This window comes from Phaenicophaeus curvirostris, chromosome 1 (genome assembly GCF_032191515.1).
Source record: "Phaenicophaeus curvirostris isolate KB17595 chromosome 1, BPBGC_Pcur_1.0, whole genome shotgun sequence".
Classification (NCBI taxonomy): domain Eukaryota; kingdom Metazoa; phylum Chordata; class Aves; order Cuculiformes; family Cuculidae; genus Phaenicophaeus; species Phaenicophaeus curvirostris.
Window position 1 is genome coordinate 188,477,853 of NC_091392.1, and position 17,945 is coordinate 188,495,797.

Genomic DNA, 17,945 nt, shown 5'->3' on the forward strand with positions numbered 1-17,945 from the left:
GGAAATGATTAATGAACTTGAGACCTATTTTTGGAAAGGTAAATAGAGATAAAAGTTACCCAAACTATGTCTGGTTTTTGCATACCGGTATTGTTATTATACACGGTGGTGTCAATCAGAACTGACTGTCTCTGCTGTGTTCATGAGGGAAGTGTTTATCACATGCAGCTTTTCCCACATCAGGTAGTACAGTCCATGCATCAGGTCAACCACTGTTCATAGTGGCCATTGTACTACGTGATTTCCCTTTCTTCTTTTGAATTTTCCTTCCTGTGAGGGTAAATCAGCCTGAGTCAGCAACAGAGGTGGAAAAGTACTCTGAAGCAGACTAAGGATCATGAAGTGTTGCCTGTCCTGTCCTGTCCTGTCGTGTCCCTGTGATCCTTTTGCCCTTGTCTCCTGATTTGGCCATCTGTGAATCTTGTTATCTAGCACTGTGCAGAGCAGACTGCAGTGTGACTGATCTCTTGGCGCAGCCAGTGTGTTGCCTCGGTGGGTTCTGTGGGATGAAAGAGGCACAATATATGCTTTTCTGTCCACGACTTGTTTATCTGCCTGACATCCAGGCCACTCTGGGAGAGCTCTCCTCTTGGAGAGCAACTGGCAACCAAAAACCAATCAAATCAAGGCAAAGTTAGAGGAATTCTACTATACAAAGAGCTGCTCTAAAACAAAGCTGCATTTTTGTGGTGTATTGTCCTGTCTCTGTGTGAGTCCTGTAAAGAGACAAAGGCAAGCAGGAAGGAAATCTCAGCTGCTTAGTAAATGCCCTAATTTGATTTATTTACTGCTCCCTTCCCCCATCCAAACTGTTCTGCTAACCTGTTAGTCCCAACTCAGACAAGTAAGACCAGCTAATCTGATTAGTTCTGACACACAGGAGCAAGGCTGCTGGGAAAAGCTGGACCCTTACAGCTGTTTCAGGCTTCAGCTTCGATCATACTGTTATGGGTTTGCCAAATGTATACTGCAGCATGACGGGAACCCGGTAGCATGTACACAAGTGAACAGTGTGACCGTCACTGAAGATTTCTGCCCTGGGTCTGAGGCTACTGGAATACAAACCATGTTTCGTGTCACCTTCAATGTAATGACAGAGAAAGTTACCTTCACCTTGGCATCCTGTCCCTCCATCACATGGAAGGTAAGCTCAGATACGCACCGTGTAGAAAGGTTGGTGGCACAAGAAAACTGATTTTTTTTTTTCCCAGCTGTAATCTGTGTTTACAAAATTTTAAGGGGAGCAATAATGTTTTAAGGGAACTTCATTACAAAGTGGTAAATGCACAACTCATTCTAGTTAGACTGACTAAAGGGATTTGGTTCTAAAGAACAGCTTATTTGTTGTCTTTCAAAATTTTTATAACTCTTCATTTAAAAATAGCCAAATACATAGTTATTTTCCTAATTGTGTTCTGGAAATGCTACTATATTCATATTAACAACAAACCCAGAGTGGTATATAAACACAACCTTCTTGTGTCTGTAAGGAAGGGACACTGTCTGGGGAAAGCTTTCAAGCTTCCTAGTTAATTTAGGGATTGCGAGGATCTGTGAACTGTACCAAGGTAGGATAAAACAGAAAAATTTCAACCCTATGTTAAAGGACTTGAAGCAAAAAAAACCCCTTAGATGCTAGTCAGAGATGCTTTTCTCATCAGCTCTTTCTCCTATTCAGCAATTCAGTTCAGATCTTCATTGCTTTAAGACAAATGTTCCTGTCTCATCTTGAAGAGATCAGCATTGTCAAGGTGAGACGGGACCAGGCTCATTGCCTTTCCTGTCTTTATTAGTGAACATGTGCTTCCACTCTAGTGCAGTTTGAGAAGACAGCCACTGTCTTCTGAACTGTTGCTTTGAAAACCTCATTTTAGAGTCTGTTATTACAGAATAGTTGCTGTAAGAACCTCATCTCTACCTGTTATTATGCCTTTCAGATGTGAGGCAATTATGAATAACTAGATACAGTGGCAGAGCAGGGTAATTGCTCTTGCTTCGGCTGTTCATTATTCGTGATGATTCATAAGTAGTTGTCGTATATCTTTGCTGTATCATTTTCTCAGTCTTGGATCTATCTTTTCTCTTGACTTGTGAGGTGGACACTGCTCAGAAGCTGTTATTAGAAGTTCTTTAAAGGACCTGGTACAGTGTGGACCCAGTCCAGATCTGTGACATTTGTAGCATCAAAAGCTAAACAAAAAGCATCTACTGGGGCAAAGTGTGTTTGGAGTAAAATTCACATTAAATGAATTTTACTGAACACCCTCTCTTTGTGGGAGAGTTCATGTCAATATTGCTTCAGTTTCCCTATTTATTCAGAAAACTTACCTTCCCGCACATACACATTCACTAAATGGTAAAGGAAGGATCGTTTCAACTCAACATAATATGACCTTACCTGTGCTCACTAGTGGTGTGTTAAAGAGCTTTCTGCTTTCATATCAGAGTTGTAAGGACTTACAGCTCTCTGCCTTTAGGCTGCAAGGCACCCAGAAGAGGGGATTGAAATAGAAAAGGATACTGATCTTACTATGCTGCAGTGTTCCTAGCTGGCTTATAAGCTCTTTGTACAGCAAACATGGATGCAAATATAACTCAGCTGTGTGCTGCATTTCAAAGCTCATTGCATTACTGAGGGCTGTTAGACCTAAGTGCACTGTAGAAAATCCCTCTGGAACAAACTGGCAAGTACTGAAAAATGCATCCTGGCACACCAGTTCTTCAGCTCTTCTATTATTTGCATAATTTATATGTTTTGATATGTGCAATGTGCAAACATGAGAAAATGCTTTGAAGTAAAAGCTACAAGAAACTACGGTACAGTAAGACTTACTGAAATGTAGTACTTTTATTGATGACCTCAGTAAAACAATATGCGAGAAAGTGGGCACAATTATATGGAAAAACAAGATGAGATGCCAAGCCAGCAGAAGAGGTGGCTAGAGCTTACATAAGAAATGCTAATTTAATATAAATAAAACTTCGTAGAGGGCGGTCATTTCTTGTATTCACCAGCTCTTACAGTTGGAAAAATCTGACTAGGTTTCAGGCACATAGGCCTTTCATTTTGACTGTAGGAGGCTAAAGAAATGTACTGTTTCCCTACAACCTTACTTTGCTTATGTCCTTGTATAAGCCAGAACAGCAGTGGTACTGCAAGTTGATTTAAATCCTTTGAAGCTGAAAGAGGTCACATCACTGCTGGAGGAGGAAGGACGGAGACATTTACTTTTGGACTGCTAAGTCTTTTTCTTTCAAGAGCTGGTGGCCCAGCCTGCAGATAATGCTGAGATGTGCTTTTCCACATATGACAGCGTGGCCTGCAGATGAATCTTGCACAGTGTGGTGGGGCCAGGAGGATAAGGCATCTCTGCAGCAGAGGTCTTGGGGCCAGGAGGAATGGTACAAGTTCTGTCCTACATTGTTATCTTTCTGCCCTATACTATGCAGTTTTCATTTCTATTAGAAATTAACTTCTCATTGAAAGTATTGGTGAAAAATATTCTGACAAAAGCCTACTCTATACGTGAAATATTCATTTATATAATAGTGGAAGAAAGAGAGGACCTCTGCTCCAGACATGTCGCAGTCTGTAGAGCATAAACTCCATTGCTTTTGTCAAAACATTGTTTTGTTAAAACTAGTTTAATTAGAAGAGGGAGAGGGTATGGATACAGAAAAACTAGAGGGAAGTGACAGCTGAAAAGGCTGTTGGAAAGAGCAAAGTGGTCTGAGTTGAACATGCTTTTTAACATAGGCACAAGTGCTTGAAAACAAAGCATCTTTGAAGCATCTTTATTATAAACCATAAGCATCTTTATTATAAAGCCTGAAAGAGAGGACTGGGCTGCTCTTCCTCACCCCTCTGTCAGTCTGCCTCTGCTCGTTTTCCTTCTCCTTAGAGAACAGGCTACTGGTACTTCTCAATCTGTCGACAAGCTCTGAGATACGCTTGAGTTACACAAATCAGCCTGTGGCTGGTATCAGTTTAGACAGAGGACCTCTTCAAAGGCATTTTCAGGTTTTGCTCATGTGAATTACTGTTGCATTTTCAATCAGTTGCTGCTAGTGTTCAGGGAGTTTCATGTTGTGTCCCTTTATGCCCTATACCTGGCTTTAAGGACAGGTAACAGGATCATGCAGCTATTGATATACTAACAAACTCCTACTACTCATTTCCAAACCCATGAATAAGATGACATGCTGCTTAAATGAATGCAATTCAAATTCACACAGGGTACAAGCATATTTAGTTACAGAATGTACCCCCTCTTTGAGGATTAGGTACACTTGAATCCTATTGATTTTCTCGTACTGTTGGTGGTTTGGTTTTGTTGAATCCTGTCTGAACCGCTTGGAGGAAGCAGCAAAAACTGTTGGCTTGTGCCGTTTTATTGAAAGCCAGGAAATTTATTTGATGGGGATCAATCTGACTCTGGGCTTTATTGACAACTGGTGCTGTGCTTTATCTCCGTGACACAGAGAGATAAATGAGCTGGGGGTGGCTTTGCAGGCAGTTGGAGCCTGACCCGAGTGCATTGTTGCCAACTTTCGAAAGTCGCACAATGGCTCACTCTCCCTGGCAGTTACAGCCGTTGGGGCAGGGACCTGTCCTCTGAAAGGCTGTTAAGAAATAATGATGTAAACTCCTCCCTAAGGATGCGGGAACAATATTTGAAGCCTACGAAGGGAGCAATATCTCTGATAAAGAAACCAGAAAATTCAGGAGCATAGAGTTGTTTTCTTTCAGTGACAAGTTGAATACAGCACTCCTGCTTGCGAAGGGCTGGTGGGGAGGCAGGAGAGGCGTGGGAAGCAGACGGCAGTGCGCAGCTTTTCTGGCTTAGAATAACCTTCCCTGCTGCTATTTTAGAAACCTCGGCTAGACTTACACAGAGCTGCAATCTGCCTCATTCAGCAGGAGTAAGTGCACATTACTGAACAGTTCGTTATTATTATGCTTTGTTGTGGTCATACCTAAATTCAGCCCCAGTGTCAAAAACTACAATGCTAAATACAGTAAAAACAGAAACAGGCCCTGCCAGAAAGGTTCATAATCAAAAACTGTGGATTTGGTACAACATAGCAAAGGTCCACACCGTGAGCAGAAGGACAGTGCAGTGATGATGAATATCATCCTCTTGTGATGACATCCTGGGAGAAATATGAGTGCAGGAGGAGTGCAGCATGAAAAAAAATTTTCACAGAAAGGGTCATTGGGCACTGGCACAGGCTGCCCAGGGAGGTGGTTGAGTCACCTTCCCTGGAGGTGTTTAAGGCACGGGTGGACGAGGCACTGAGGGACATGGTTTAGTGTTTGATAGGAATGGTTGGATCAGATGATCCGGTGGGTCTCTTCCAGTCTGGTGATTCTATGATTCTGTGATTCTATGCTGCAATGTGTTACTCAAGGGCTGGAACCAGGAAGATCTTGCACCATCCAAAGTCACTGCTCTTCTCCCCAGATCCTGTCAAAGCTGGGGAGGTGACAGAGCTGAGGATGCTCAGCACCTGCAGGGAAGAATTTCACTGTGTTCTTTACTTGGATGTTGTTTTCAGCTTTCAGAAGACTGCATTGCTTCTTGAACAGCAACCACTTAATTTCCAGCTGTTAAATACAGAGCCGCTATATGCTTCTGAGTGCAAGTTACTTAAAAAATAATCCACAAATAGCTGTTGCTCTCAGTCTTCATTTGAAATGCACGTTTTTAAACCTATATTTTAAGGAGCTCCCCAGTGTATACACTGGATGTTGGTACATCAAATTCTATGAAGTTTGTCGAGGTTCACAAGCATGTGTGAGACCTCGCTCTTTTCTCCCTGCTCATAAGTGCTGGTTCTTCCTACTATATACCCTCTTGATATATTTGTTAGTCGAATTTGTTACTTTTTGACATATTCAAAAGATAGGTTGACAAATTCCCTCACTCTTCACAATATTCACAGTTCAGTAATAGTCTGTGACCCCAAATACTTGTGTCAGCAACCCAGAACCCCAATGCACACTGCCTCAACCACATTTGGGATTATGATGCCTGATTCGCTAGCTCCTGCCACGAAACAAGTGCTAACTGAAGTGATGACTTATTATTACTTCTAGCAACAATCTTAGAGTTTTATTATCTTGAGCCATGATGACAGACCTGTCATTGTATTTCTGGGAGTTCTGTTGGTCCCATGTGTCTCCTCAAAGTTCTTGCTGCCAGAGACTTCTCATCAGCAGGGTGGTGAAATCCCTTTCCCCATCTCCCCCTGATTGTTTGCTTAGAATATAACATGCTGGCTTCTTGCCACACAACAAAAGTAGCAGTAAGTTCTTAGCCTCCTACAATATCCTTAAGTAACTGTGACTCATACGAATCAGCAGATCCTTGCTGAGGGTCAGGTAATAAATGCAGAATATCAGGTCTGTGATACTCGTTTGATCCCCGACTCTAGTTCACCAGCAGAAGGCAGCAAACTTCTCCTTCCCTCTGAGCTTCATCTGAGGTTGTTTGAATGTGAAAGAGTGGGGGTGACTCTTCGTAGCACGTTTCCAGTGAGAAGAAATAAGCTGTAAACAAAGCAGTTGTGCAACTCGGAACAAGGGAGAAGAACCACGGAAACCACAGAAATATTGCTGCAACCAGGACAGAAGAATTAAGTAGAGGCCAGAACAAAATCACTGCAGTGACTTGCACTGAATGGCATGAGAAGCATTTTGGTGTCACTGTTATTGTTCTTGTGGTGAGAAAAAGGGACCATTATTTGCAATGTAGCAAATGAACAACATTCAGAGCAGCATGATAAAATCGAAACTGCTCTGGGTCAGCTCTGCCCGTGTATGTTGACCCCTTGTCTTTGGAATGAAGACATGGAAAGTTCAGGATGGATATTTTTATAGGAGGCTGTTTCTAGCCATTTATTTGTTTTCGTTCTGAGCTGTACCAGCTCTACTTCTTTTACTTTTGATAAGGGCTGTTGACTACCACTTTCTCTTACTCTCTTCTGTATGGTGCTCATTTAAATGGCTTGTTGTGACAGCACTACTCAGCTTCTTTTCCCCAGTTGCTGCTAAACTGAGAGACTGGAAGAAAGAGAGACAGGCTAAAAGTGAAAGCTGCTAAACTTCCCATGAGGAAATGTCCCTTCACTTATAAGATTGTGCTGGTTAGAGCTCAGTGAACTCTTTATGGCAAATCACTACATAAATTTTGCCATTCCTGTTTTCAAGTGTACCACTTCTAATTTTAACTGTCTTACTGGGAATTTTAATTTTTATTTTTTACTCCTTCAATTCAATAAGCTGTTTCTGCAGAGCATTTGCTTTGTGCTCACTTCTCCATCAATAAGTAAGTGGTTGGTGACTAGAACTCCTAAGGAGTTGCTTCTGTTGTCTGACTGGGCACTGAAACTAATTTCTGTGTTTATTTGCTGGAAATAATAAAAAAGGCGCATTTGAATATCATTTAAAACAAGGCAATGACTTTTTATGGGTATAAAAATGAATTAATTCTCCAATGCCTACTGTATTCTGAGCCAGAACATCTTTCTTAGTTAAAGTTTTAAAAGAGAAAAGAAGGAAATGGGTTACTCTGTTGTACTCATGGTTTTGCAGGGTAGTTTTCTCTGGAAAGTAGTGCAGAATGCTAACTGGACTGTCTATACCTCTGTCAGTGCTTATGTCATGTATCTGAGGGTTTCAGCTGAAGTTGTCGGGCTTCTGCCTTAGGCTCAAGTCTTTCTATTTTCTTGCAGTTATTAAAAAAACCTTCTGTGCCTTTGACTAATCTATAGCTGGAATAGATAATTTTAGCTTCATGGACATCAGTCAGTGGTGTTGATGTTTGTGTACATTGTGTTGAACATGCCAGGCTATGCTGCCAGCTCGGCCATGGGCAGGGGCTAAAGTCCTCCCAGCGTGACAACACTCATCTCCTACAGCTGTGCTGTTGGCAGAGGTGATGATGGATTAGTTCCAGGGGCAACTCAAAATTTTGCTTGGGTTTTTTTGGTCCATGTCCTTTGGCAGGGAGATGTGCTGGGAATGGCCTGGACATAAGTGGACCTAACTACCTAATCTGATAGAGTTAGAACTGGAAGAGTGTTAGTGGCCTAAACACCATGGTTTGGGAGGCTTTAAAGGTCCTCATGTTTCATCAGAAATGCCGTAGGTACCTGAAACAAACTTTAATTTAACATAAACTCACTGCTGATTAAAAATTGTTCAAAATAGCTGATGTATTTATTTTGTATTGTCATATTTATGCCTGATCAGGTATAATCTGTCTTGCACGCTTCCATTTTTATGCTAGATCAAGGAACATCTGCCCTCCCACAGCCAGCATAAAGCCTTCACAAAAGCATGAAACTATTACACAGCTCATATTAATGAGTTAATAGTAGGGAAATACTACTGTATTAATAGTAGGGAAGAACAAATACATGGGAACTGTATGCTGTCATTTGAGGAAACTGCCTAAAAAACCAAATGGGAATTGAAAGGTCTTTGCTGAAGACAATGAAGTGTTGATTTGAGCAGTGTGGAGGCTGAAAAAGATGATGTCACAGCATCAAAACAAAGAGGTGTGTATATAGGGGAGGTTTAGGAGTTGTCTTGTGGAAATGAAATTTTGGATTCTTACCAAAAAGAATAAACCTCCTTTATGTGAAACACTGTGAAATGGTAGGGCACTTATGCATTTTGCCCATGGGGTTTAGTTTCTGTTCTAGCACGGATGTTTAGTGCTAGGTAATCTTAGTAGTAGTGGGTTATTATAACTCTCTTAGATACCTCGTGCTTTATTTAACAATATCTGAAGCTCTCTGCACTTTATTATTATAAAAGGAGCAGTCAAAAACTTGGGACAGTGTGTAGAAATCTTCTTCTAAGGCAGCAATAATTCATTCCTCTTTATGTAACATCCATTGTCTTACTGCAGCTAAAATCATCCTAGGTGCTTTACAAAACATAAAAAGACATAGTCCCTGGCCTAAAGTGCTTTTTGCCTTAGTTTGAACATGACACAAGACATGAGAAATGAAGGTGAGATGGTGCAGGGATCAGTGAGACCCAGAGCTCCTCTAAGAAGTGCACTCTGGTGCAATGTTTATAAAACCTGAGCATAAAACTGTGCCCAGCCCACTCCTTGTATTTGAAGTTAACCTAATTTTTTGCAAAAGCAAGGCTTTTATGATGTTAAATGGCATTGGAGGGGTTCTAACTGATGACAGTTTCATTTTTTAATTTTGACAGGAGCTCTTGTGAATCACATCACCACCTGGGGCATCGAAGGAATATACACCAATTTATCTTGATATTCCATACTGTAAATCACAATGATTTACCTGCTGTTTTAGAAGAACTGCAGCAGAGACAAGGACCAAGTGATGGGGAGTGGGCAGAAAATGAGCATTACATACATCATTTAATTCCCACTGTGGCCACAAAATGTGGTAGAATTGTTTCCTGAGCTGTACCCTATTCAAGTTTCTTGTAAGGCCAGCAACTTCTAATCAGACTTGTAAATCTCAATGCGTCTTTGCAAGCTGGTTTCAGCAGCAGAGGATGCTTAACAGTGTCTTAGACTGCTTCATTGAAGCTAACAGTGCTTTTCACAAAAAAAGCGTTTCCAGGCAACACTACTTCTCTGAGAGACAGAGAGAAAAGTATAGTTTAAAAATCTTTGTTTACAACTGGAGAAGAAGATTCCTTCACCTTAGTGGGCTTCTGGTAGTTATTGAGTCTTCATAGTTCAATATTCACGTGTCAGAAGGAAACCAGCCAGTTCAGCCAATTAGTCACAGACCAGACTATCCTGGTTCCTTTGCTGTTACTGATCCTGAGATTTAGGAAATACAGGATACTGCGTAGAGTTCCTCAAGTCTTAATACCTTCATTGCAAGATGGAAATGTGTCTCTCCTGCTGGCTGTGGAGTCCTCTGTGATCAGAGGAGAAAAGTAGAACAGCTTCTTTAGGTAGATATTTTGGGTTCAGGTAACCAAGTGACAAAGACAGGCACGTAACATATGACATTCTGGAAAGACCAAGCAATTTACTTCCTTTCATGCATCCCTCACTCAGTCCTCTCTAACAAAACGACCTTATCTGTCTCTGCTTTAGAGGTGATCAAATCAACATCCTAACACCTAGCACTTTCCAAGGGAGGATTTCAGAAGACCATAGAGAGGAAGGCAGTGGGTATTTTCTTAATCATAGAATCATAGAATCATCAGGTTGAAAGAGACCCATCGGATCACTAAGTCCAACCATTCCTATCAATCACTAAACCATGTCCCTCAGCACCTTGTCCACCCGTTCCTTAAACACCTCCAGGGAAGGTGAATCAACCACCTCCCTGGGCAGCCTGTGCCAGTGCCCAATGACCCTTTCTGTGAAAAATTTTTTCCTAATGTCCAGCCTGAACCTCCCCTGGCAGAGCTTGAGGCCATTCCCTCTAGTCCTGTCCCCTGTCACTTGGGAGAAGAGGCCAGCACCCTCCTCTCCACAACGTCCTTTCAGGTAGTTGTAGAGAGCAATGAGGTCTCCCCTCAGCCTCCTCTTCTCCAGGCTAAACAAACCCAGCTCTCTCAGCCATTCCTCATAAGGCCTGTTCTCCAGCCCCCTCAAATGTACATGAAGAGAGATTTACATCCTATAGGGCTCAGCAAGTAGCTCTGCAGGGTGTTATACGGGATTACTCTGGTCAGTACACCTCCTCTGGCTTTGATTTCCAGCACCCAAGCTGAACAAACAGCCTAACCGAGGCAGAGGCCCAACATATTTCTCAAAATACACTTGAAATCCGGCTTCGACTCCATACAGAATTTCACAAATCAGTGCCTCTGAACATCCAGTAAAACACATGAATCAGATGCAGACTGTAGTATCTGTTCAAGCCTTGGTCTCTACTGGTCAGCCCTAGTCTTGGCTTGTGCCAGGCTTTACAGGCTTTGCCCCTGACCCTTGTGCCTGGACAGTGGCAGGGGGCTGCGAGCAAAGCTGAACTTGTGTACAAAGGGGGAGGAATTTTCAGCAAGCATTCTCCAATATAAACTAGTTGTCTCTTGTTTTCTTTATTTCCCAGTCAAAGTGGGATGTTTCACCTTTCTTGCAGTATCTGTTGGCTCATCCCAGGCTGGACAAAGTTAAGAGGGGCTGTACACCTTCCACCAGCACTGCCTGGGTCCTATGGCCCTGCTGCCTTCTCTTGCAGGCCATATCTTTCAGTAAAATGGTGCTAGAAAATAAAACCCCAGTGTTTAATAGGGAACTAGAGTGAGCAAAAAGTTTTGCATTTGAAGTTTATAAATCACTAGATAAAGTGAATCAGACTGTGAGCTGTGCATAGCCCTGGCTATAGAGTATGCAGTACAACTAACTTCTTGTTATGTTTCCTCTAACTGTCTTGTCACCCTTCTGACAATAATATCACCAGCTCTGGATGAACTCCATAACTCCGGGTAAGCTCAAAGATAAGCTGAGAGGCTTTCGCCGTTTAAACCTCTTTAAGGTCCTAATGCATTAACGGGAGCTTTACATAGACTGAGAGTTGCAAAAACAATCACTTATGAAAATATTCTCTTTGGTTTGGGTGCCAAAATGTGACTTCTTTCTGAAAGCAAAGGTGTTACATTGTCATCAAACACTGTGGATGACACTTCTTTCCCCTGGTGACAGCACAGGGCTCCTACAAGTGCAGATCCCTGATGTTTTGTTTTGGGAGATTAGTAACATGTCTGTGTGTAGCCTGCAGACTTGTTTTGTTAAAGAGCATTAAAGTATACATGGTTTAATACTTTCCTTGGTTCAGGCATTTCTTCACTTCCGAAAGTGATCATTTTGAACTTCATCACTATATTCGAAAGCAAAGACAGGCTCAGCTCTTTGCAGGAGTTGTTTGTCTTCTACAGACTCAGATTAGCTATTCCAGTAATGCACCATTAGTATACACTGTTATAACCATTAACTAGTGACTCCTCAACACAACAAATCTCTGTATTCTGAAGAAACCAGAGCTATAGTGGGTCCTGTGCCCATTACCTCAAAGGATTTGTCCCTAATTACAGGAAACATTAACCATCCTGAATCTCATGCATCATTCCCCTCAGTTACTGGAATATCTACTGATTTTTTTTATGAGATATAAAATGTCTTTGCAATTTTCTTTCAGTATTTTTTAGGACAATGACTTTGAAATGGTCACTGACTGCAGGCTTTAATGTCTGGAGTCTCATTAAGGGAGACCCATAAGGACCAAGTTTCTAGGTTAGGAAGTGTACGATATTTTCACTTCTGGAGAAAGGTTAGGCGGGTCTGTGTGTGTGCTTAGCTCTTTCTTACTAGACAGTCATTGCTGTTTCCAAACTGTGGGCCTGGCAAGCTCTACAGGTGTTCCAAAAGCCCTGATCCCTCAGTCATCTTTATAGGGAGACATATTGGACTGGGCAGTGGATCCCACTTACTCATATTTTTCCAGTGGAAATAGTGCGATAGTTCAGTATTTGGAGGGGCAATGGTGTACATTTGAGTCTTATCTCAACAAACATTCAGTACTCAGCCAGAGAATGGGCCTTGATAGAAGAAGTGAGAAACATTCCCAGATCCCAGGTTAGATATTACCCAATATCGGTTTTATAAAGCAGGAGGAGAAGAACGTTTCTAACAGTGAGAAATGAGCAGTTCATTTGTCCAGTAACGGAAGGACTGGCTGTCTAAGCTGATGGCTAACCTGAGCTGCTATGTTTCTGAGCTTAAAAGTGTTACTAATGGACATCAGTCATGACAGTGACTAATGTTCTTGTTTGTACCAATGTTTACCCAGTCTGAAAATATGTAGGTTCAGTAAATGATCTCCAGACTTTGAAATTCTACTCAGTTCTACACCCAAAGCTCACCAGCAACAGGGAATTATTTATATCACATTGAAGTAAAGAAACAACAGAGTAAAACCATGAAACCAACAGGCCTGGCTTTAGCCAGGATACAGAAAAGTATTCGGCCACTTTGAAAGCTGCTACTGCCTCCTTCTCTCAGCTGCACTGCATACATTACAAGATAAGTCCTACTTTAAATGGAGGGGACCATTGATAACTTACTGAATCAGTAATTTAGAAGAATTTATACATGAAGTGTAATGTATAGCTCAAGTAACATTACCTGAATCTCTTGAGATATTGTAATTGCCTTCTTTCAGCTGTAAAACTTGGAATCCAAGGCTGTAGGCTGAACTTTTCTGAGGAATTAATTTTCTCCAATTAGAGATCTCATTGCTGGCCTTGTGTTACAAGCAGTTTAATTTGTTTCATTCACTGTTCTTTCCAGTTTTGTCAGCAAGACAATTTACTGCAGCCTGTCAGTGTGTAGGGAATCCATGATGAATTATGGAAATCTTCTGTGAAAGCCTGACCTTTTCTGATGTTTGTATTAGGATTCCCCAGTACCTCCATTCTCATACATTTTAATGCCCTAAGCAGAAAGTAGTCATTTCAAATATTGCTGAAGAAATTCTCTTTAAAGTCTACCCAGACACAAGAAAAATCCTCACCAAAAAATTATTTCCTGCAGCCAAAAGCACTGCAAATGTTATTAACTGAGAGAAGCTATTGGAGGACATAATAGGCTCCTCATCAAGTTCCCACCAAGGCAAGTAGAGTTATTACAAACACAAAAAAGCTTTAAAGTTGTTGGTTGGTTAGATACACCCTGCACAGCTTGTAATCACTATTAATGCAGATTAAAAAAGCTGAGAAATGTGGCTCAGATTTCTCACACATCCAGAGGATGGGTATTTATCTAAACAGACGTATTAGTGAGATGCAAAGTATTGTAATTTCTTGTCCCAGCCAGAGGCAGTGCAAAGCTGGAGCAAGAATGAAACCGTTTAACCAAGTTTTCCAAATACTACCTGAAGTCCTGTATTGGTTGGAAGCCCATATGGTTGGTAGCTCTTACAGTATCTTGACAGCTTTTCTGTTCTCAAATCCATGTGCTTTACACTATAAGGAGCAAGTTCCAAGAAATGTATGGCGCTCATCACATCCAACTTTCCACAGCTGATCTATTGTCCTGCGACTTTAGAAAAAAGAGTAACAGTGACTGGGAATCAGAAGGAGTCTCACACAGTGAAAGGAAATTCCGACTTCAGATAATTTCCGTAATTTTAATTCCTTTAAAATGGCCAAAGCCAAAATGAGGGAAAGTTTGATTCTGAACCTGTCAGTTGATCTGGAAAGGCACACTTGGACAGTTATTAATTTACATGTTCCCTGATGGGCACAGATGGGCACAGGGTTACATATCTCAGCCAGCAAAAGGACACATTGCTTTGGACATGTGGGGTCTGATCTGAAGCCTTATAAATCCAGGGTGAAGTTTTCCAGGCTGCAGATCACTCTTTTGAGATCTAATTCAATGTCAAGTCAAGCTGGATGTGTTTCCCAAACAAAACCACAGATGTAGGTAGATAACAAAGGAGCTGCTGCATTCTTTTAGAGAAGCAGAAAGGGAGAGATTTATTTCAGAAGCCACGAGATAGTGTCCACTCCAAAGAATCAGAATGAGTGTGCAGATACATTTTCTTAGAATTTTTATGACCACAGCATTCCTTGGTTTACTGATAGCAGTGTTAGATATTGTGATAGATATATCTTGCAACTGCAATACGGTTTAAAATCCTTTGCACCGAAGCTGGTTTAAGTACATATGAAGGCTTCATAAAGGGTTGGAAATTTATCCCTTGGCCACATGTTCCTTCCAGATAAAGGGATAGTTTTCTTCAGCTTTAGGATGCCCTGTTTGGGCCATTTGTGCTTCTGACCTTGAGTGTCATGAGACATTTAAAAAGCTGTGAATTCAGACGTTAAGAAGAAGCAGAAATGATGGAGCTAGTAATAGGCTAGGAAGGTGTAGAAACCCACAGCACCATGTGCACTGAAAACCTTTGTTTTTTTAATGTAGCTCTTTCAGTTCAACCCCTAGATGTTGGTGGATCATTCCCTGGTGCCATTGTTACTCCAGTAACCCATTATACAAGAGCAGTTTGCAGCACTGAAAGTCTTGTTTTGCCCCTTGGTGAAATACTTCTATATAAGAGGTTTGTGTGATTTTAACATCACAAGTAGGCAGGAATTATGCTATTTTGGAATAAGGGCTGTGTCATCTTATACTTTAAGATGCCCTGTCTGTAGAACACATTTTGTGTTTTAAACTTACAGCAATTAGCTGTTGAATATGGGAGAAGAAAGCAAATGTGGAGTCACCTGGTCTAATTTCCACATTACTCATTTTGCAGTCTAAACAATAAAATTTAAATACTGCAGTGAAATATACCCACCAAATTGGGAAGAACATGTATGCTTGAGAACGTAGAGGGATGGATACCCCATTGCACCTCCCTATCACTTGAGAGCTGCAGGCTGAGTTTTGATGAATCACGCAGACATTGATAACAAGGGGAAATGATGTTTGAGGCAAAGTGCTGACCTTGCTAGCATATGCTGCTTTCTGACATAATCTACACATAGAGATAGGTTTTAATATTTAGCTAGCATTTTATTGTTTTATATCTATAAATGCATTCATAACAGAGCTGGATTCTGTTAGATATTATCCACGTGCAGAATTTCTGCCTCAAAGGATTTATAAATCAATAATTCTAATTTAGTTTAAATAGAAGTTATTTAGCCAGCAAAGTCTTTAGAACTTTGTTTCCCATTTATTCTATAACAACTTCTATATTTTTTCACATGCTGGGAAAGGAACTGCCTGAGTTAAAAAGAGGCTTGATCTGAACAAGCTACTGATCTGTTTGCCTAACAGTTGTTGGATGAATTTAATTCCCAATGACTAAGACCTGTTTCATTTGGGACTGGAAGTTCAGGGGCTTGCAAGGCTGGTGCCTGTGCCCCCGTTAGCAGAGCTCAGCTAGATCACAAAGAGACCTCTTGTGAAAGTCAGACTGAATCATCAAGTTTCCTGCTTGCTATCCAAGCCACCATCAGATTTATTTAGTTTAGAGACAGGAAAGATCTTGTCTATGGTGGGGAGTGGGAGACTGTTGTGTGAGTAATTTTAAATGGGCTTAGTGTTAGGGATATTTTTTTCTTTAAAGAAACTATCCCACAGTCTTTGTTTTTAGGAAATTCCCTTTGTTATTTGATCTAATTTTTCCTTAATTGTTCTTCATTTTATTATCTAGACCAAAACCACCTGTATGTGAAATGATGGCAAAGCACTTTTTGTGCAGTTCATTTTCAAAGAAAGTACTTGAAAAATAGGTTTGGGACCTAGATGAAATCAACTTAGTAGATTTTATTATTGAAATTGTAGAACTACTAGTAGCAATTCCCCATAACATAACAGGTTCAGAATTTTTATCTTCGTGAGTAAGGTAGTAGTGGGTTTTTTTCCCTCTGTTATCTTTAGAACTAGCTAACACTTAAATACACAATTGAAGCACAGATTGTGTAGAAAAGTGTGGAGAACATTAGCAAAGATCAAGGGAGAGCTTGCTCGATTTCTGGTGGGAAGACATTTTGCTACTACATGTGTTCACGCTCTTTGTAAGTGTACCGTGGGAGCTTACTGTATATCAGTTTATTTAGAGCGATCTAGGATTATGTTTTATGAACTCCTGAAGCACAATTTAATTTAACAAGGTGTAGGGTCAGGAGATGTGTTTCAGGAGAGGTGCAGTTCCATGAGCTTATGACATGCCCCACCGAAGTGCGGATGGCTCAGCTCCTATCACAGAAGTACAGTCTGGCATATAAAGGAAAGTGACCTCTGATCTCACCTGCTCTTTTTACACAAAGGGCTACATGACACATGTGTTTGGTATTTGTGAAGTGGACCGCTGAGACATCACCATAGTGTGGGTGATTTGGACACATTGGGGTTAGAATTGCTACAGCCTAGTGGTGCAGCAGATTCCTTGAACATTGCTAGAGTGTTACCTTTACTGGTACAGCAAGGAATATGACTGCACAAGCACCAAAAACACTAAAAGCAGTAAGGCTCAAAAAATAAAACAAAAATCTATGGCTAGGATCTATAGGATCTGATGGCTTATCATAAGCTCTACAGAATATTTCCCCTCAGGAACTGCTTTGGATGCATTTTGAGAACAAGTCCTCTGCAGGAATTTTTTTTCCAGTATTAAGAATAAGCACACATTTTAAGTTTGAGGTGTTCTGATGCTTCTGCATTGGCATTTGAGTAAAGCCAGAAAGCATGGAAGAAACTGGAAATTAAACAGATACAGTATATTAACCTTTCTCTCCCAACGCACTATAAAAATAGCTGTTTTAAATCATGTTATGAATGATCTTTTAAGGCAGATTATTAATCCATATGTGCTCTTTCAACCCTATTTAACTGTCATCCAGAGTGGGGATAGGCACAAATCAAATGCACCGATCAGAATGACCCTGGTCACTATGTGGGAGTTGAAAACTCAGTTGATTGAGGGTTTATGAACGACCTTTCACTTTGTACCAGGCTGCATCAAACTACCCAGTCAAATACCCACTCAATTCCTAAGCGTCCTTAATCTGGTACAGGTGAAGTAATTCTTTATATGCAAAATGCTAAACAGATGTGCAAACCTGAATTCTCAGGCTATTTCTAATTGCGCTCTGACCAAGTCCTGCGCTGCAATTAGCTGGTGCATCGCTAGATGTCCCACGAAGACATCAATGAGACTTGGTGGGAGAAGTGCTTCACAGCTGGTCCTGTGGGATATCAAAAAAATAAATGTTCCGTTGTTTTTCTCCTGCCTTTGGCTCCTCAGGTTAGCTCTGTATGCATTACACTGCTAGATGTGAAACTTGGATTTGTTTCAGAACCTCTGAAATTGTTTTTTTTCCCTGACATTAACATTATAAATAAATTCTTCATGAAGTCTTCCCATGTTTGGCTTTTCAAAGAAGAGCCAATGAGTCACAGGTTTCTGAAGCATATTGT

The 17,945-nt window shown here is 41.0% G+C and overlaps 1 protein-coding gene across 2 annotated transcripts in view; it reads left to right on the forward strand.

Annotated features, from left to right (window-relative positions):
• The first annotated feature begins 868 nt into the window (after positions 1–868).
• SPATA13 (spermatogenesis associated 13) overlaps positions 869–17,945 on the forward strand; it is a 161,875-nt gene continuing 144,798 nt past the window's right edge. Inside the window, exon 1 of one of the 2 annotated variants that reach the window (XM_069883227.1) lies at positions 869–1,144. In XM_069883227.1, the coding sequence (XP_069739328.1) occupies positions 1,067–1,144 (78 nt within the window). In that variant the 5' untranslated portion in view covers positions 869–1,066. The remainder of the gene's footprint in view (positions 1,145–17,945) is intronic. The other variant, XM_069883224.1, reaches the window with a different exon arrangement.